This window comes from Orcinus orca, chromosome 9, assembly GCF_937001465.1.
Source record: "Orcinus orca chromosome 9, mOrcOrc1.1, whole genome shotgun sequence".
NCBI lineage: Eukaryota > Metazoa > Chordata > Mammalia > Artiodactyla > Delphinidae > Orcinus > Orcinus orca.
Window position 1 is genome coordinate 97,086,353 of NC_064567.1, and position 19,798 is coordinate 97,106,150.

General features: G+C 48.0%; 1 protein-coding gene and 1 long non-coding RNA gene across 2 annotated transcripts; one reads left to right on the top strand and one right to left on the bottom strand.

Annotated features, from left to right (window-relative positions):
- Positions 1-1,520: 1,520 nt before the first annotated feature.
- On the bottom strand, positions 1,521-9,511 carry IGFBP3 (insulin like growth factor binding protein 3). The gene is made up of 5 exons (XM_004282998.3): positions 8,937-9,511; positions 5,769-5,995; positions 5,184-5,303; positions 4,007-4,143; positions 1,521-2,961 (listed from the first exon to the last, which is right to left on the bottom strand). Exons 1-4 carry the CDS (start codon positions 9,493-9,495, stop codon positions 4,018-4,020), a joined length of 1,032 nt encoding a protein of 343 aa, XP_004283046.2. The 5' UTR covers positions 9,496-9,511; the 3' UTR covers positions 1,521-2,961; positions 4,007-4,017.
- Positions 9,512-9,732: 221 nt separating this feature from the next.
- On the top strand, positions 9,733-19,057 carry LOC125965351 (uncharacterized). Its single transcript, XR_007479139.1, has 6 exons — positions 9,733-9,937; positions 10,402-10,479; positions 10,601-11,405; positions 11,737-11,872; positions 15,873-16,028; positions 16,876-19,057. It is a non-coding gene; the product is annotated as an uncharacterized LOC125965351 (long non-coding RNA).
- Positions 19,058-19,798: the final 741 nt, after the last annotated feature.

Consider the following 19,798-nt stretch of genomic DNA (forward strand, 5'->3'; position numbering starts at 1 on the left):
ACCAACCGCCCTTTCTGAGGTGCCGGGAGCAAAAGCAGGGTGCTGCACACGATCCCAGCACACAGCACCAGCAACGGGGTGCGCAGATCACCGAAGCCACCCCTCCGGCCCCACCCCGCCATCGGCCCCCACACTCACCCCATTGAAGGGACCAGCTCCCCCGTGCCTCGGGGAGCGAGCAAGGGCACCGGTTACTTGTTCTCACTCGCTGTCCTGCCGCAGGGGCCCCAGCCTGAATTTCTCATCTGGCCTCATCAATTTCTATTACTTAAAAAAGAGTCCAAGGACCCACGTCGGTAACAAAGGGTAGGGAAAACAGAAGCAAGGACGCCGCTGGACGTTCCGCGCCCCCCCTGTTTTCCCGCACACTCATCTCCCACGGGCCGCGAGTCCCACTGGCTCGCCTCGTTTACTGTGTTTCTCTACAAGAGCAGCGATCCTGCGTGTTCTGTTCACTGCGTGCAGACCATGCCAGGACCAAAGCCGTAGACCGTATTGCTGGTGGAACGCGGGGCCAGGAGAGGAGGCCAGGCCACCCCCGAGGTTTGGGGGTACGGCTGGGCCGTGGAGACGAGCTGTGGGAATGGGAGCCTGAGATGCTCACGGGATCAGACCCCACCCTCCAACTTTGGAAGCAGATGCCTCCCCGGGCAGTGGGCCACCGCTCTGCCACACGGAAGCAGCACACTTTTCTAAATAAAAAGGAATCCATTCATGTTCACTACGGAAGTTGTTGAAACTGTAACTATTTAGACATAAAATAAGGACGTTATCTACATTCACAGTGTAACCAGGTTACCGTTTTGGTGCCTTTCCGTTCGGTTTTATGTGTGTGTATGTGTATGTGTGTGTACGCAATATAATTGCATTTTGCTCTTCCTTTATCCCACCATGAGCATCTTTCTGTATTATTACCATCAAACACATTTTAGTGGTGGCATATTCCTTTCTATGGATGTATTTCAGTTTAATATCCTCATGCTCTCTGGGCACATCCCCTTTGTGCCTTTAGGATACGTTTCTGGAGAGGAATGGTTGGTTCAAGGACTTTTGAACACATAAGAAAATGGCCTTGGACAGGTTGCCTTAACACTGAAGCCCCGTTTCATGACACCCACGTAAGCCCCGTTTCAGTACCCACGATTGGTAATTTTCCAGTGCATTTATTTGCTAGCTGAACCCTGGTAAGGGGTTGCCATAGCAACAGCATGGCCTTGGCCCTGGTGAGTGGGGAGCCCAGATCACTCATTTCTTTGTGCCCTTGGGGGATGGTGGCTGAGGACTCATGGTACTTGGGGCTGGCGATCCTGGTGGGGGGGTTGGTGAACCTGGGAGGACTGCCCAGAACTGGAGGCTTACTGCAGATGTGACGGATGCCAGCAAGGCCACAGGCTGGCTCCTTGGGTTCTCTTGCCAGAGATGGAAGCAGGGAAAGTTCCGACTATAGTCGGAACATCACTGCCCTCTGGGTTATTTCGTAACACAAAACCCGGAACCGGTCACTAACAAGGGGAAGGGGATTTCTTTATGGTAAAAACTTTATTTACTATTTATAAATACATTGCAAGACGAACTTTTCAAAAATACCTTTTTTTTTCTCAAAAACTTAATTAAAAAAATAAAGGAAAGCTAATAGGTAGGCAGAACATCTTGAGATCCCTTTGTGTTCTCCAGGAGGGCTGTGTGCAGCGTGCATACAACCAGAGGCTACAGTGGGGCGGCCGAGGGCCCCTCCCCACTCTCCTGCCAGACCTGGAGGGTGGCCTCCGGGAGAGCGGCTGCGCCCTGTGCACGAGCCCCCTCCCTCCGTCGTGGCCGTGTTTATATTCTCTAGCATTGCTTACAATTTGTCTAGGATTATCTAGTATAGGTGCTATCATATCTGGACGATGACGTATACACTGTGAACAGTCATGAAGAGGGTATTCTCTCTGCGTGTACGTGTGACTTAGAAAGAAAAGAAGGAAGTCCAAGTGCAGCAAAGCAAGGGGGATTCTCTGTGTTCTCCCAGTGTCCTCGACCGGCTCCCCAACAAGCCATTCGTCTTCCAGGTTAGATAGAATCATTATTTTTTACATTGTGCCAAGGAGGACAAAAGGGGAGAGATGAACATAAACCTCTTTTGTCTTTAAGGAGCTTATCCTCAAGAATACACTTGCTCTTGAATTGTTGAGTGGGAAAATGCTATTTTCTGCAGTCATTGGAGAACAAGGCTATTATCTGTGATGCCCCTGGCTGTCACCCTGCCCCCCTGCCCCACGGGGCCTCAGCAAAGGCTGTGTCTTCAGGAAGCTGCCTGACAAAGAAGGGTCAGAAATCCCCACCTTTGTAGGTTCCCAGAGTTCCCTAGAACATTCTTGGTCATTATTATTATTATTTTTTTGTGCAAGATTCCACCTTATTCTCTCCACTAGTTTCCAAGCAGTGCAGGTCCCTTGAAGATACAAAATATCTTCTTGGTCCAGGGACCCCGGCCCTTGCTTCAAAGATGTAGCCCCAGGTGGGTGCGTCGTGATGTGCAGGCATCAGAGGGCAGGGCGTTCCTCTTCTCCATGAGGCCTTGTCTCATCTTACACGTGGGGACGAAGCGCGCATCTACATAAGCAACACTGTCGCTAAGGCATGAAGTGGAGGGTTGGCTGCGTCGGCAAACACGTGGGGAGGGTTCCAGGGTGGTGTGAGTTACGGCCACGCCGTGCTTGAGCTTACAGGTATTTTTATAGGAAGCAACAAGAAGAATCAAACTGCGTTTCACTGACTACTGGAAAGTGGAAAGATGCCAAGTTCACCATTTGGAAGAAAACTAGGCATTTCAAACATCTCTTTCTAAACTTTGGTTTTAAAAAAAAAAAAAAATCAATTCACCACAAAAAGAAATTGAAATCGAGGCTGTAGCCAGCTGCTGATCATGTCCTTGGCAGTCTTTTGTGCAAAATAAGGCATATTTGAGCTCCACATGAACTAAAACAGAAAGAAAAAGGAATGTATTGAAATAACTCCCCCCAAATCAAAAGGGCGCAGTGCCCACGCTGGGATCACAGGCGTGATACCCAGGCAATTGGCAGGGTGGAGGCTCATTCCACACTTTTTAACAAAGCGGAGAACACCACGAGACGCCCACGGTGTTCACTAACACAATCACCCTAAAATTATCATTATTTTTTCCAACTTGCAAGGCAACAGAACTTATCACTAAAAATGACAGTTTCTTCTGTTTACTTAAATTTGTCTTGAGACGATGAAATATATTTATCTTTTTCCCCCCGATAGCTCTCTCATTTATGAAAAAAGATTTTTAAATATGATTTCATTCTTCCACGTGATGGTTTGAAATTTCATTTTCACGTTAGATTTAAATAAACTTTATTAACATGCTATTAATCATAGACTCCCAGAATAGCCATAATGTATTTTACTGGGAAGAAAAAGCCACATCTTTTAGAAACACATTCCTCTAACAAGTTCTTTTGGATGAAAACAGTTTACATGTGAAGATAAATGAACCATCAGGCTCACGGCGGAAAAGCTTAACTTTGGAAATCTTACGTTGTGTATGAATGTTTAAGTGTTCTAAGTTCTTTAAAAATGAGGCAATGCTATATTTAAAATGGATAACCAACAAGGACCTACTGTATAGCACGGGGAACTCTGCTCAATATTATGTAACAACCTAACTGGGAAAAGAATTTGAAAAAGAGCAGATACATGTATATGTTTAACTGAATCACTCTGTTGTACACCTGAAACTAACACAACATTGTTAATCAACTATACACTAATGTAAAATAAAAAGTTAAAAAAAAATGAGGCTAAGTATCTCTAAGACAAGCTGGCCACAGACCCTCTTTCCTGCTCTGGTTTGGGCGGGTTGAGGGCTCTGTCTCATGTGGGTCTGTCCTCCAGGCCAGTGCCGCTTCTGGGTCGCCAGCCCCTGGGATCTATAGATGCCCCTCCCACCAGCCTGGGTCCTGCGCCCCCTCGGATCCCACCAGTGCCCAGGGCTTACGTGGCCGCAGTCTACTTGCTCTCCATGCTGTAGCAGTGCACGTCCCCTTTCCCCTTCACGTCGAAGCCCGGGAGGGGCTGCCCGTACTTATCCACGCACCAGCAGAAGCCCCGCTTCCTGCCTTTGGAAGGGCGGCACTGTGGGCAAAGCACAAATGATACAGTGAGTCCCGGAGAGGCCCCGCCAAGGGGGTCCTGACGACGGGGGCAGGTGGTCAGCACCCAGGATGGTTTCCCAGCACGGCCTCTGCTATGCTGCGGAAGCGCGACTGATCAAGGCCTTGTGTGCACAGCGTGTGTCTAGGGGCATGCTGGGCAGGTATGAGTGCCCCAAGAAAGCAGGGGTCCTGGTGGTTTTGTGTCCCTCAGGGTCTCGCTGGGGTGGACATTGGCCCCTGTTGGTCCTACAGGTCTATCTGCTGAATGGGGGGAATGATAACGTCCCATCTGCCCTGTGCTTGTCACATTTGGGTCTTTCAGGGCACACCCCAAGCTGTGTATATGGTACCTTCTCAGGGTGAGTTTGCTGAATAAGGACTGATAGAAATATATGAAAAGGCAAAGAGACCAGTGGCCACTGAACACGATGGGGCCCTCTAATCGAGGCCACTCCCACCAACACTCTGAACATGGCCCTGTGTTCTGTGACTAATTCCGTAGATGCTGAGGTAGGAGGCATCCAATTAGAGAGTCCATTGAGATGCTCCCATAGAGTGGTCTGAAATCTACAGAGGTGCACTCAGTATGCCTTAAATAACAATGTAACTGATCCCTTACAGCTGGTCACCACCAGGAAGGCACGGGTGTGGAAGGGATCAATGTGGGACCTCAGGGTAAGCCTCCTGCCACAGCAGCTCACGTCAGGCTTCTTGGAAATTCTCTACAATAGTTAATAAAAGCATCCCTCCACGGTGCAGTGCTCACGTGTCTGGGTCCCTCTATGGCTAGTAAAAGGCTCCAACGCGAGAGCAGGCCTCGCGTTGCTCTGTGGGTCGGGAGGCAGAAGCGGACAGCGGGAAGATACCAGGATTTAGGGATTTAGGGGAAGCCCCTCGGAGGTCTTGGATGTGGCAGGGACCGCAAGCAACGGCGGCAGCCAGAGCACTTGGGTGGAGGGCTGGTGTCTCCTCCGCGTAAGCGGACGGTGGGAGAGAAAGGAGCTCGCGGACCGTGCTCACCTGCTTTTTCTTGTAGAAGCCCTTCTTGTCGCAGTTGGGGATGTGGATGCCCCTGGGGCTAAGCATGTTCAGGAACTTGAGATGGTTCAGCGTGTCCTCCATTTCCCGGCGGCAGGGCCCCTGGGGAGAAAACTCAGGTTACCTGGGAACTCCCCGTCTGACAAAACCCTGCAACGCCCGGGGAACCGGCCACGTGCCCCTGAGCGTCTCTGCCCGACTTAGCTGTCACCGTGCCCACGCAGCTGCCAGCCAGGGCTCCCTGTCTCTCTTCTGACTCTGCAGAGCGAGGCACAGAACTGGGACAGGGACCCACAGGCCAGGACACTCGGAGGCCACGTGAACAGCTCTTGTGAGAACACCTCTCTGCCCTGCAGGGGCCCGGAGAGCAGTACACTGATTCTCAGGAGATCTCTGCCCTAGGGGAGGGTCAATAGCCCTTCTGTAAGGATGGGCTCTTGGCTGCCTGCTCAAGCAGCAGGACCACCGGAATAACTGCCGGGGCTCTTGAGTAAAGAGCAACCCCGTGATCTCCAGATGCCCAGGCCGGGCAGCCCCACCCTCAACAGCAAAAGGAAAAGCGCTCACGTATTCCGTCTCACGCTTGGACTCGGACGAGAAGTTCTGCGTGTCTGTGCTCTGAGACTCATAGTCGACCTTGTAGCGCTGGCTGTCCTTGGCGTGTCCTTTCTTGATGACGTCCATCTTGGTGTGGACGGGGTGGAATTTGGAGTCGGGCACCCTGTGCGTGCTGGTCAGGGCCTGGTTCTCTGTGCTCCCCACGCTGTGGCCTTCCTCTGACTCACTGCCATTTCCTTGAAAGACACAAGGGAGACACAGACTTGAGGGTCATTGACATTTAACGACGGGATCTTACCATTTTGACCAAGTCCGAACCGAATGGAAATGTGATTCAATAATTCCAAGTTTAGAAAAACACCTCGATAAAGTATTATTCCATAATACTAGTGGTGAATGGTACCCCCTTGGTCTCAAGAAGGCATTTCTTAAAAATGAAATCTGACACGTGCTATTACAAAGCGGGTGCTGCTGAAGAAAAATGCTTTTCGTGCTCTCAGCTTTCAAGTACCTCCCATCCTCCACCAGAAGGGGGCAGAGCCGAGCCAGGGAAGGCTCCGAGGCCCACTCAGAAATCCCTCAGGGATGCCCCAGTGCGGGCCTCCCCCGTGTGGACTTGTGGACAAGCACATCCTCTGCCCCACCCGGCCCTGCTGAATCAGAAGCGCCGGGGCGATGGCAGAAACCTGGGAGTCAGCAAGCCCCAGGGATTCTGATTCCAGCCCGTCCTAAGTGCCGCCAGGCAAAGGGCTCAGACGGGGAAACTGAATTCTCCACAAAGCGCCTTTGCCTCAGGCCCCTGGACTCATGAGGCACGTCGGGTAGTGTTTCACAGGTCTCGCCGTCACATCTCTCACTGTCCGTGCAGGGTCTGGAACACCCACAAGAGCTGCACAGACCCTGCGGATCCTGGGGCACTATCCTGGGTGAGTCCTTCCTTCCTTGTCTGCATAGGAGCAAATGGGATGAGGACATCACCCAACAAGGCTTAACAATCCTTTGTGCCAAAGAGCTTCACTCTGAAAAGGAAGCCACTTCTGCACATCTCTGATTGTAATCAAACTAACGAAGACACAGTTGCTATTGATGTTGGAATGCCCACAGCGTCACTGGGATTTGAAGTATACTGGCTAAATTGCAGCTGATATGGAAGGAGAATGCTCTCTGTTCCTTTTCCAGGATGAACTTGGGCCGGCTAAGGGAGAAGGGCCAGTGGGGAGCCCCTTCCTCTTGCCTGGTTCTGTGCAGCCAGGTAACTGTCATAGGATGACCTCACTGATGAGCAGAGTCCTGACGCCTCCCCCTCCCAGGTGGGGCTCAGTTCGCTATCTGATCCCGCATCTACTACCCCTGGGGTGCCAAGCGCAAGGCTCCAGCTGACCTGTTCTCTACCCTCCTGAGAACTGGCCGATCAAGGTGGCAAGCCTGCTCACCTGCCTGGAAGCCTGCCAAGGCCTCTGGCTCTAGGCTCCGAGGAGCAAATGTCTAGCTCTGGCTTGGAGAGTGCTTCTGGAGGGTTGAGAAGGGCTGAAAGATACTCTGCTTCTGTTGCAGAAGCCCTGCTCTCTCCTGGAGGCATCTCAGGCAGGTGCGCTCACAGGGGTGTTTGGGGGAAGTCCTCGTTCTCTCTGGGTTTCGATCACCCGGGAAAAGAAACAGTTCCATGAGGAGGAGAAGTTGCAAAGTTCCCAAGGGGTCTGGTGTTTGGGGAAGCACAAATTTATCCAGCCCAGCAACCGACAGAGTAAGTTTTTAATTGGTAGAATTTGGTTTCAATTTCCTTTCATCTTAGTTTTATTTATTTATTTTTTCCACGGAAGTACTGGGGCAAAGGGGATGCTAAGAATATGTAAATGAATATATTTGCATTTCTTTTCCAAGAACTCTGAGTAATTTCTTAAACTTCCTTGGTTTCTTTCTAATGCCTGCTGAGAGAGGAAAAGAAAACCGTTCCATTTAAGCCACAGATAATTTTCTTAAACTTTTGACTGTTATTTAAATGTACCCCCCCCAGGTGGATTTTAGAAGTCACTTAGATCTTTCCGTAATTTTATAATAAACCCCATCAACCTATACTGTGGAGCTACTAAGACAGTAATCTTACTTCCCATTATAGTCTAGCCAAAAGTTACAACATCTATAAAAACTTCTAAGATCACTTTCTGAATATCCAAAAATGAACGGTAACAATGAAGTACACACACAGCAAACGCCCCAACTGCCCTGAGAGACAAATGCATCCAGCAATTCTAACCAGTCTACCGGAGCCAGTATGTTTCAGGCGGTTGTAATTTTACCTTTCCACGAGTCCTAAAAGGAAATAGCCTCACCTGGGAGTGGAAATCTGCAGGTAAGGAAATTATAAGGGGATTTCCATCCTTCTAGCCCCAGATGGGGGCTAGCCCACGGTGGCCTGTCCAGCTGGTGGCTGGAGGTGAGGGCTTTATCTCCTAGCCTTCAGCGACGCGGTAAGTTCATTCACATACCTGAGTGAGGCTGGCTAAGCGTGCTTGAAATTTAGAGGAACACCTGCCAACTCCAGAGTCATTTCTTTCTGAACGTCAGGTTGTCCGACCCGGTTCCCACCTCACTGCTTCTGGGACACCCCCGGGCCTGAAACTGCTTTGCAAACCGTAAGTCTGTGTAATTCAGTATTTTTAAAGCCAGCTACCATTTCCCTCAACGTGCCTGCCCACCTTCCCCGTCCAAATCCGCCCTGACCCATTCCCTGCGCCCCCGGCCCCGCAAGCATCCTCGGCATGGACACGCTCGCTCTTCGTTCGTGGGAAACAGAAGTCGCGGTACGGAATTGGGCCGCACAGTACACGCCCACGTTTCGGCGCGGCGCCTGTATGAATGGCTTGAGAATCTCCTCCGTCCAGGATCTCTCCATTGACCGTTAACCTCTGCATCCGCTCCCTCCCTGCCCAGGAAATCTATAACCCATTTTCGCCGAAAGCGCTTTACAATTTACAAGAACTCTGCACTCAAAGAACGGAGCGAGTAGAGGGCCGGTTGCGGAGGGTCCCTCAGGCGAGCGCCCTCGCCTCGCGGGGCTTCAGCTTCCCCACTTACAACCCTTGGGGTGGGAACAGCAGCGAAGTCTCCACAGAGGTACCACCTTTGGCCCTGGCCGAGGGGCGCGCTTCGGCGGCGCACCTGGCGTGGGTAGCTCACCTGGCGCGGGCGTTGCGGGCAGCAGGTAGGCGCGCAGGCGGCCGGCGGCGCTGGCGTTGGCGCAGATCCCGCGGCCGTCCAGCAGCGCTTGTAGCGGGCGTGGCTCGCCGGGCGGCGGCTGGCAGCGGAGGCCGGAGCCGCAGCGCTCGGTGTAGACGCCGCAAGGCTGACCCTCGCGCAGCGCGCACGTCAGGCAGCAGCCACAGCCCGGCTCGCGCACAAGCTCGGCGCACGGGGGCGCAGGGGGAGGTGGCGCGCACTGGGCCAGGGCACGCGCGTCGCACGGCTCGCAGCGCACCACTGGGCCGGTGCCCGCAGCGCCCGCGCCGGCCCGTGCCGCTGGCGGCCCGTGGAGAAATGCCAGCGCGGTCAGAGCCGCAGTCCAGAGCGCGGAGCGCGCCCTCAGCATGGCAGGGAGCGGGGATCCTCCTCTCCGCCGCGGAGATCCGATGCTGGGCTGGCCGGGGGACGCGGGGACGGGGCGACAGCGAGCGGCGCGAGGATGTGGGAGCGTGGCAGGAAGGGTCCAATCCTCAGTGCGGAGCCGCCGCGCTAGCATCTGGGCAGCCTGGGTGCGCCAGCCACTATATAGAAGCCGGGTGGCCGAGGACACGCCCCGGAACGGCGCGCCGTCTGCGGGGAGGGGGGCGGGGGCGGGCCGGCGCGGACTCGGATCCCCGGGCCCGCGCCTCGCCCTGTGCGGCCTGGCCGAGTGCGGGGGCGCGTAGCGCGCGGCCGTCCGCGCACCTGCTTCGCTCGCTCGCTCATGCCCGGCGCCCCCCCCACCCCCCCGGAACCCCTCGGTCCCCGGGAACTCGGCAGCACCACCACCCCGCCGTCCCAGGTGCCTCCGGCCACCCAAGCGCTTCGGCCACCCCGGCATCTCCGGCGCCCCAGGCCACCCCAGCGCCCCCCACCTTGGCCACCCCATTGCAGCCGCCCTTCTCCCTCTGTGCCCCAGGTTGAGGTCGCTCCGTGGCGAGATGGTGTCAGGGAAACTGGTGAGCGCAGCTCTTCACCGTGTGTACTTGGCAAAGCTTTGCAACATTTAATTCCTTGGGTCGGGGGATGAATTTCTGAATGAGGATACCCGATTCGCATCGGGGTCTCGGGGAGCCAAGGACCCGGGGTTTTATCATTAGCACCTACCTTCCCCCCACAAATGCGCGTCTGCAGGTGCGCACGTGGTTTTCGTCCTTTCCACGTAACTTCTCAAAGAGGTGAGGGCTCACACTTGCCGTCTGTACGCAAGTACTTGGTTAGCAAAGTGGGCCGGCGGCGAATGGGTCCTTAGCAAGGCTTGTCAGAGATTTGACATGACGCCTGTTCTTGTTTTAGGCATTGTTTTCAAATAGAGCTTACATTCACAACAAAAGAATATAAAAACCAATAAAGCCAGCACTGCTGAAGCGTGATTAATAACCTAAGTCCTTAAAATTGGTGATTTCCACTATCATTTTTTCAGGTCACTTTGTATTCCTGTACTAAGTTTCCTGCGGTGCGTTGAAGTGGAGACTTTGGAATTCTCGCTCATCTGTGCAATGTAAACACTTTGCACTAGGGGGGGAAGTCCGAGAGCACAATTGCGCCGGGAGGTCTCGGTGAATCTGGTGGGCCGGCTCCGTGCGGATCTTTTCAACTGTGTCTGCGCGCCCCTTCCCTAGGTGACCAACAGAGGACGCCAGTGGTCCAGGATTGAATTTGGAATTACACTTGCAAGGCTCTTACAAAGGGCGTGTGGATCAGCAGTGGGAAGTGGCGAGACCACCGCGTGAGCGGACTTTCCTGGACGCTGTAGAAAACGGATACTTGTCCTAGGAGGAGGATCGGTGTCTAGGAGGACCCTTTTGCAGTTTGCAGTAGAAACAGCAAATGAGGACCTCCTTGCATTCCCTCCTCCACCCCGGGCAGAGCTCTACGCAGCCGTGGGTGAAGTTAACATGGTCCCTACTCTGTGTGTGTATGTGTGTATATATATATATATGTATATATCACCATACATCGCCTCCTTTTAGTAAATTGGGAAGGCCAATTTACTCATAGCAAATAAATAATAAAATAATAGTACTAACTGAGGCTTTACAAAGGAGAACAGATAAAAGGCAGAGAGGGTCTTGTCTCCCCCGGCCCGCAAAGGCACAGCCCCTCATGTCCCTGTCGCGCCCCACCTCCTTCCCCAGCACTCAGGCTAGATTGCCCTGTTTACTGTGAACTGTGCCATAACCATCGCTGTCTATTCCCTTTCTCTTGTACCACTCCTTGTACCTGTATGTTATCTGCTTTGACAGCCAAGAACAGGGTCTCCAATTTCATTGGAAAATTGAAACAAAACATGTGTTCCTCCTTAATAGCTAACCATGGAGAACTTGACTCTGATATTCCGGCCGGTTTCTGTATCAGAAGATTCTTGGGGTGGCAGGTCCGCCTCTGTTTAGCACAGTGTTATACCCGGGGCTGAGCTGGTCTTTGGTCAGTGTGACATTTTTTATCAGCATTGTCTATTTTATTTTTGGCTGCCTTGGGTCTTTGTTGCTGCACACGGGCTTTTCTCTGGTTGCGGCGAGTAGCGGGGGCTACTCTTCGTTGCGGTGCGCAGGCTTCTCATTGTGGTGGCTTCTCTTTTTGGGAGCACGGGCTCTAGGTGGGCGGGCTTCAGTAGTTGTGGCACACGGACCCAGCAGTTGTGGCTCACGGGCTCTAGAGTGCAGGCTCAGTAGTCGTGGCGGACGGGCTTAGTTGCTCCGCGGCATGTGGGATCTTCCCGGACCAGGGCTCGAACCCGTGTCTCCTCCATTGGCAGGCGGAGATTCTTAACCACTGCGCCACCGGGGAAGCCCCGGGGAAGCCCTTACCAGCATCATCATCTAAGTAGCGGACAAGGGAAGCCCAGGGAGAATGTCTAAAGTCACAGACCTCGCCGTGCAGTTGGAGAAAAGGTGAGTGTTCTGCGCGGAGTCCCTAGGGGGCGCCTAAGCGTCGGGATGCCCCTGAACAAGCCAGAGACCAAGAAAACTAAAGGTTACACTGTAACTTGCAATAACATTCCACAACAGCGTTTCGTAGACTCTCATGACCTTTCTCGTGAAATCTTGCAAAGTAAATCTGGGGCAATGATGTGGGGAGAATTGTGTTTCAATTTTTAATCATTTTTATTTCACAAAACTGCAGGGAACCACAATCCCCTCCTCCCCTCACCATGGAATGTAGTTGTTGCAGGGAAGACTTGGGGACTTGGACGGGATAAAACTTAATTTTGTGGCATTCTAGTTAATTTTGTCAAACTACCAATTCATCTGGCGTTTGTGGTTATTAACATAAAGTGGTCGGTAGGAAAGATGGCTTTTCCCCTGGTGAAGGTACTTGGCATAAATTGCTGAATAATTGTGAAGTAGCAGACAACCGTTGGCATAACAGACAGGAGACAGGATGGGATATATCCCTTTTCACTAACAAAATTCAGTTGGCCTGATTATGAGGGGTGATTGCTGGGTCAGCCTGCCTATCTTCACCTCATGACAGAAGCCACTCATTTCTTAGAGCAGCTCACAGGCACCTTGTCTCCATATGACGTCCACCTCCCTTGCTTCTCTTCTGCCCTAGCTGGACACACCACCCTATGGTCTCTCTCCCTGCCCCTAGCAGCAAGCCCTCTCTTCTATGTCCCAGAGGTGTGGCTGTCAGGTTTACCTACCACAGTAGACTCTGAAACAGAAATGTCCTAACTCCTAGAGGGGAGTGACGTTATGGACCTAGTTTCAGGGATCGGTGCCACTCTGCCTAAAGCTTTGCCATTTCCCGCTAGAGGAGGTGTGGGTGGGGAAAGGGAACCTAATTTCCCCTCCATCAGATGGCCTGCTAGGTAAGTCTCCTGAGTTTGGGGATGCATTAGGACATTACTGCTGAGAAGAACACTAGAAATGACCCTAACCTACAAATGACACCATTAAGAGTTTATCTGTCCACAAACTGAGCACTTCCATGTGCTGGCCACAGGGTCCCACAGGCTGTCTGGAGAGACTGATGGGGGCCAGACAGTGGTGTGCAGTGTGACCATGAGAAACACAGAAGAGTTGACCAAGTGTGTTTGTGACCCAGGGGAGGGGGCACAGACTCTCCTATGTGGTCGAAAGGAGCTTCAGAGAGGTGAGTTGAGTCTTAAGGAGGGATATGAGCTTGCAAGGACCGCAGCTCTGTGTGCCTGGAGGGATGAGGGAGGCCTTGGAATGGACAGCATGGGTGTTGGCACGTGTCTTTCAGAGGAGGTGGAATTCTGAGAGGGAAGCTTGATAAAGTGGATTGGGAAAGTGGCACCAGTGGCATTAGAGCCGGGGACTTCAGAGTTAGTGCCATCCTGCTTGGTCTGACAATTTGGAGATGGATGAAGGGCTTCCAGAGAAAGGGCTTGGGCACGTTGTAAGCAGAAGACAAGCCTTCTGGGCTCCCACCCGGTGAAAGGCAGGTTTCTGTTCAGCACAATGATTCCCTGTCCACAGCCTTTTCTCTCACAATAGCATTGCTGTCCCCATGGGCCCTGGCACCCATGCCTGTGTAGTCATTTACAGGGCGAGGGCTGTTCCTCTGTTCTGGTCGTTCACAGGGGGGCAATTCCTGAGTCTGTCTCAGATCCAGCTTTTGTTCAAGGCTGGAACTTCGGGAACTAAGAGGGAGATTGGGACCTTGATCACAGGAGACCTGAGTGTTTGCCCACCCTTGCTAGCTTCTGACCGGAGCAGGTTCTGAACCTTGACTCCAAGACCAGGAAAGAGCACTGCTGTGTATCTCATGGCATCCATGGAAGGATTAGCTCTTGGACACAGTAATACCAGTACATGGGAAGTCAAAATCTATTCCTGTATTTACAGAGCCACCTGAACAAACCTTAAATTAGAGGATTTACTCTCAAATGGATTCCAAACCAAAGCCCCCACCCCCCCTTCAGATTCCTGACTCGTTAGTTCAAATGTTAACATGTTTCCAGTTGCTGCTCTCTTTGGGGATGGTATGCAGTGGTCAAACTGGCCATGGGCATAATAGGGTCTTTCCCTGGCCAACAGGGAGCAAGGAAGATTTGGGGGGCATTTTCCATTCAGCTGGTTTGCCTCTGGCACTGACACCAATCCTGTCACCTCCCAACCAGTGATCTCCTTTCTGTTACTCTAGTTTGCATTTTCTAGAATTTTATATGAATGGAATCATACAATATGGACTCTTTTTCATCTGGTTTCTGTTACTCAGCATAATTATTTTGAGATTTATCCCTGTTGAGGCAGGGAAGAATAAATAGTTCACTTCTTTTGTTGTTGAGTTGAATCCCATTGTATACATACGACCCTGTTTTTTTAAATCTATTAACTTGTTGATGTATATTTGAGTTGTTTTCATTTTTTGGCCATTAAACATAAAACTTCTGTGAACATTCATGTACAAATATTTGTATGGGTGCAAGTTTTCAGTTCTCCTGGATAAATACTAGTAGTGGAATATCTGGATTATATGATATATAATCATATATATATAATACATATAAAATATCATATATGCCCAGACATTTATATATATTCATATATAGAATATGTATACACATATATGTGTGTGTATATATAGATAGATAGATAGATAGATATACTTGATGTTTTATGAAATTGACAAATTGTCAAACTGTTTTCCAGAACGTTTGTATCATTTTACATTCCCACCAGCAGTATATGAGAGTTCCAGTTGCCAACACTTGGGATGGGCAGTCTTTTTAATTTTAGCCATTCTATTATTTAAGTAGTGGTATCTCATTTTGGTTTTAATTTGCATTGCCTTAATGACTACAGAAGCTGAGCATTTGTCTTGTGCTAATCTGTCATCTGTGTATCTTCTCTCTTCTGAAATGTCTGTTCAAATTTTTGCCCACTTAAAAAATTGGGCTGTTTGTTTTCTTATTGAGTTTTGAGGTCTCTTTATACATTTTGGATACAAGTCCTTCTTTACTGGATATGATATTTGCTGGATATATTATCTCCCAATCTATGGCTGGTCATTTAAATTTTTAACAAGATATTATGAAGAGTGAAAATTTAAATTTTGATGAAGTTCAGTTTATCCTTTTTTCTTTTATAAATTATACTTTTAGTGTTATGTTTAAGAAATCTTTGCCCAACCCAAAGTCACACACCAAGGGTTTATCTTGTTTTCTTCTAAAAGTTTTATAATTTTACCTCTTACATTTAGGCCTATGGTCCATTTTGAGTTAATTTTCAAATTTGGTGTGAGGTATGGATTGAAGTTATATGGATATCCTATTTCCAGCATCATTTTCTGAAGACTATCCTCCACCGAACTGCTTTTATGCCTTTGTTGAAAATCAGTTGTCTATATATGTGTGAGTATATTTTTGGATTCTCTATGCTCTTCCACTGATCTGTTTATTATGCCATCTCTATTTATTTATCTTTCTGCCAGTATCACACTGTTCTCATTACTGTGGTTCTATAATAATCTTAAAATCAGATAGTGCTAGTTCTTCAAATTTATTCTTTTTTTTTAAAAAAAAATTGTTTTGGCTCTTTTAAGTCTTAGAATTTTCACATGAATTTTAGAACCAAATTTTCAATATAGATAGATGTATCTATATATATCTAGATATCTGTATCTATATCTAGATATATCTACCAGCATTTTGGCTAGGATTTCTCTGATTCTAGAGATCAATTTGGGAAGAATTGACCTCAATAATACTGGGTCTTCAGACTCATGAACACAGTATATATATCCATTTATTTTTCAGCGTATAAGTCATGCATGTGTTTTGTCATACATATTTCTAAGTATTTCTGGATGCAATTGTAAATGGTATATATATATATATATATTTTTTTTTTTTTTTTTTTTTTCTTTTTCTTTTTCTGGTACGCAGGCTTCTCACTGTTGTGGCCTCTCCTATTGCAGAGCACAGGCTCCGGACGTGCAGGCTCAGTGGCCATGTCTCACGGGCCCAGCTGCTCCACGGCATGTGGGATCTTCCCGGACCGGGGCACGAACCCGTGTCCCCTGCATCGGCAGGCAGACTCTCAACCACTGCGCCACCAGGGAAGCCCATAAATGGTATATTTTTAAGATTTAAATTTCTAAGTTTTTATCACTAGTATACAATTGATTTGGGTATATTGATTTTGTATCCTGCAAATGTGCAAAACTCATTTATTAGTTCTAGTAGTTCTTCTTTTTTTTTCAGTTCTAGTAGTTCTATTATGTCATCTGTGAATAAAGAAGTTTTACGTTGTTTTCCAATCTGGTTGCCTTTTATTTCTTTCTCTTGCCTTGTAACACTGACTGGAACTTCTAGTATGATGCTTGGAATGGTAAAAGAGGACATCCTTGTTATGTTTCTGATCTTGGGGGAAAAGCATTCGGACTTTTATAATCAAGTATGATATAAGCTGTCGGTTTTGCATGGGTGACAATGATCAGGATGACAAAGTTCCTCTCTTTTCCTATTTTGCATAGAGAGCATTTTATTAGGAATGGATGTTGACTTTTGTTCAATGCCTTTACTGCATCTATGGAAATGATCATATAGCTTTTCTTTCTTAGGTTATTAATGTGGTGAGTTACATAGAATTATTTTCAAATGTTAAACCAGCCTTGCATTCTTGGGATAGCACACACCACCCCAATCTCTTCCCTTAGCCCCTTGGTCTTATTCTTTTATATATTGCTGAACTTGGTTTGCTAAAATATTTTTTCAGAATTTTTGAATCTGTGTTCATGAGAGATATTAACCTGTAGTTCTTTTTCCTTGTAATGTCTTATTTCTGGGGGAGTTTTTTAGAGTCTTTGATATTACTTCTTCTTTATATAGTTGGTAGAATTGATCAGTGAAACCATCTGGTCCCGAAGTTCTCTTTATAGGAAGTTTTTGATTTGTTTTGTTTTGATTTTCTCTCTGCAGGCCCCGAGGGTGGAGCATCAAACAACAGAAGATTATTCTCAGGTCCTCAAACCTAGTGGAATTTGCCCTGCTGGGTTTTGGACTTGGGACCCATGACCCTTTTATTCCTTCCAATTTCTCCCTTTTGAAATGGGAATGCCTATCCTATGCCTGCCCCACCACTGCATTTTGGAAGCAGATAACATGTTTTCTAGTTTAAAAGGTCTACACATGGAGAGGAATTTTGCCCCAGGATGGGTCATACCCTCAGTATCACCCATCTGGGCCATTTAGGCAAGTAGATTATGGGATGTGGAACTTTTTGAGTTGATCATATTTAGATGAGATTTTGGGATAATTCTGGAATGAAAGATTTTAAGATGAGGTGAATGTATTTTGTATGCAGGACAGATGTCAATTTTTGGAGGGCAGAGGACAAAATATACTGAATTAAATAGTGTTACCTTGAAATTCATGTACACATGGAATGTGAACTTATTTTTAAACATCTTTGCAGATGTAATTAGTTAAGATGAGCTCATATAGGATGAGAGTAGGTCCTAAATCCAGTGTTAGGTGTCCATGTAAGAGGATCTCGACACAGACACAGACAGAGGGGAGAACGCCTTGTGAAGAGAGGCAGAAATTGGGGAGATCTAGCTATAAGCCAAGGAACGCCAAAGATTGCCTGCACCACCATACACTAGGGGAGGTGAGGAATGATTCTACCTAATGTCTTAGAGGAAGCCTGGCCCTGCTGGCACCTTCCTTTCAGACTTCTGGCCTCCAGAACACGGAGGTAATAAACTTCTGTCATTTTAAGCCACTCCATTTGTGGTAATTTGTTAGGCAGCCTAAATAAAGGAATATATTTTGTAGTTGAAACAATGAGATTGGATGAAGTTACCAAAGCAGTGAGTGAGGTCATGAGAAACTAAAAAGGAAAAAAAAAGCCTGAGTTATCAGCGAGGAAAGGAGAAAAACCAACACAGGTGGGAGGAGAAAGGGGGAAATAGAGATCACAAGCATGGGAAGGGGAATGGCTTGGGAAAATGGTAGCATTAAGGACCCACTGGAATGTCATGAATTTAAAATAAGACTAATTAGCATGACCGTGTCCTGTTCTCCAGCTCTATTCAGCAACAGGTGCAAAGAGCTGTCAGACAGTTGGACTTAACAGGGAGTGGTTTCCCCAAGAGGGTGAGCTGAGGGGAGACGGACCAGGAATTGAGACAGGCGGGCTATGAGTGGCCACAGACTTTAAGTTCAAAAATCAGTTCTCCTTTCAGTTTGATCAGCTTTTGCTTCGTGTATTTTGAGGCTCTGAGTCCGGCATATATATTTTGGAATCCTGTGAATTGACGCTTTATCGTCACGCAATGTTCCTCCTCACCTTGTTAACATTCTTTCCTCTGAAGTCTGCTTATTTGATGCTAATCTAGACACTCCAGTTTCTTTTGATTATTGTCTGCATGCTATACCTTTTCCTATTCTTTTATTTTTTTAATTGGCCCACTTAAGAATTAGACAGTTCTTCTTTTAGAAGAAGTTGAGAATTAGACAATGAAGTCGTTCTTTTTTAAAAAGTGTGGGTACATCTGTTTTTTAAGGACTAATCCCAGATACTTAATTCATTCAAGTAGTTTTCTATCCTCAGCAATCAAACTTTTAAAATAGTTACAGTGTTCAGCGAAAGAGTTGTCAATGCTGTACGAAGGGTAAACTATCACTAGTATTTGTGTCCATTTTATAAGATGCAATTTGTGAAGAGTTTTATAAAAGTTCACCTATGTATATACAGGTAATTTGCCTCAAAGAATGTCTTAGAAACACAGTATAGACATTTATACTATAGACAGAGTTCACTGTCTCCACTGGGGCTGTCCACAGAATCAACAGGTTTTCTTGAAAGCAGGTACAAAGTGACGTCAGCACAAGATCTGCTGGGATGACTGCCCCATAAAAAGGAACAGGCGTGGTTATCTGTGGCTTTTAGCCTTGAGCCGCAGTTAGGCTGCGGATCCCCACCCTGGCGATCTAGAGTCAGCAGGTGGAGATGGCAACTTCTCCAAACATCGTATAGACACTGGTTTCCGGGCTCTGATGGAGACTTCGGAGGCCATCAGAAGTCCATGGGCTCAGATCCGGGGCAGGATGAACCTTGACATCCCACTTTCCCCCATCAGTGACCGGCCACAGGTCTCAAAGTCTGTGTGCAAACATCTGGACGACCACCCGGCTACTTGACAAACCTCCTGTGGTTGTCTTCCTAACCTGTTTATGGCTTCCTCCTTGTGAAGGAAAATCCTTAGAGAACATTTCTGTTCTCTTTTATGCAATGTGTTACATTCTCTGGCTTTTAATTTCTTTTCTTTATCTTTTGTTTTCCACAGTTTGATTATGAAGTGTTTGCCTATGATTTCACTGGAGTTTATCCTCTTCAAGTTTTCTCACTTTTTGAATCTGTAAATTTGCATTATTCATCAATTTGGGGAAGTTTTCAGCTATTCTTTTTCAAATTCTGTTTTCTCTGCTGATCTTTTCTTATCATCTTCCATGTTACTTTGAGATTGTTGTGTACCTCTCTGGTGCTCTGGTCATAACACATTTGTTTTGGATCTTTTTTTCTCTCTGTTGTTTAGACTGGATAATTTCTATTAATCTATTTTAAAGTTCATTAACTCTTTTCTTCATGATCTCCTTTTTGTTACTGAGCTGATCCAGTGAATTTTTATTTCACATATTACATTTTTTTCTTCTAAAATTTTCGTTGAGTTATTTTTTACATTTCCTTTTTCTGTTGAGCACTTTTCTTTCACTTGGAGGTTGTTTTCTTTGGCCTCATGGAGCATGGTTTTAGTAGCTACTTTACGTTTTTGATCATTTCTACGTCCGGGTTGTCTGGAGGTTGGCCTTTGTCGACTGTCTTTTCTCTGGAGAATTA

Coding starts and splice junctions, on each gene's coding strand:
- IGFBP3 (XM_004282998.3), bottom strand. CDS start 9,495: ATGCTAGCGCGGCGGCTCCGCACTGAGGATTGGACCCTTCCTGCCACG. Junction 5,996..8,936: donor GCCCGCAACGCCCGCGCCAG/GTGAGCTACCCA, acceptor GTGTCTTTCAAG/GAAATGGCAGTGAGTCAGAG. Junction 5,304..5,768: donor CCAAGCGTGAGACGGAATAC/GTGAGCGCTTTT, acceptor TTTTCTCCCCAG/GGGCCCTGCCGCCGGGAAAT.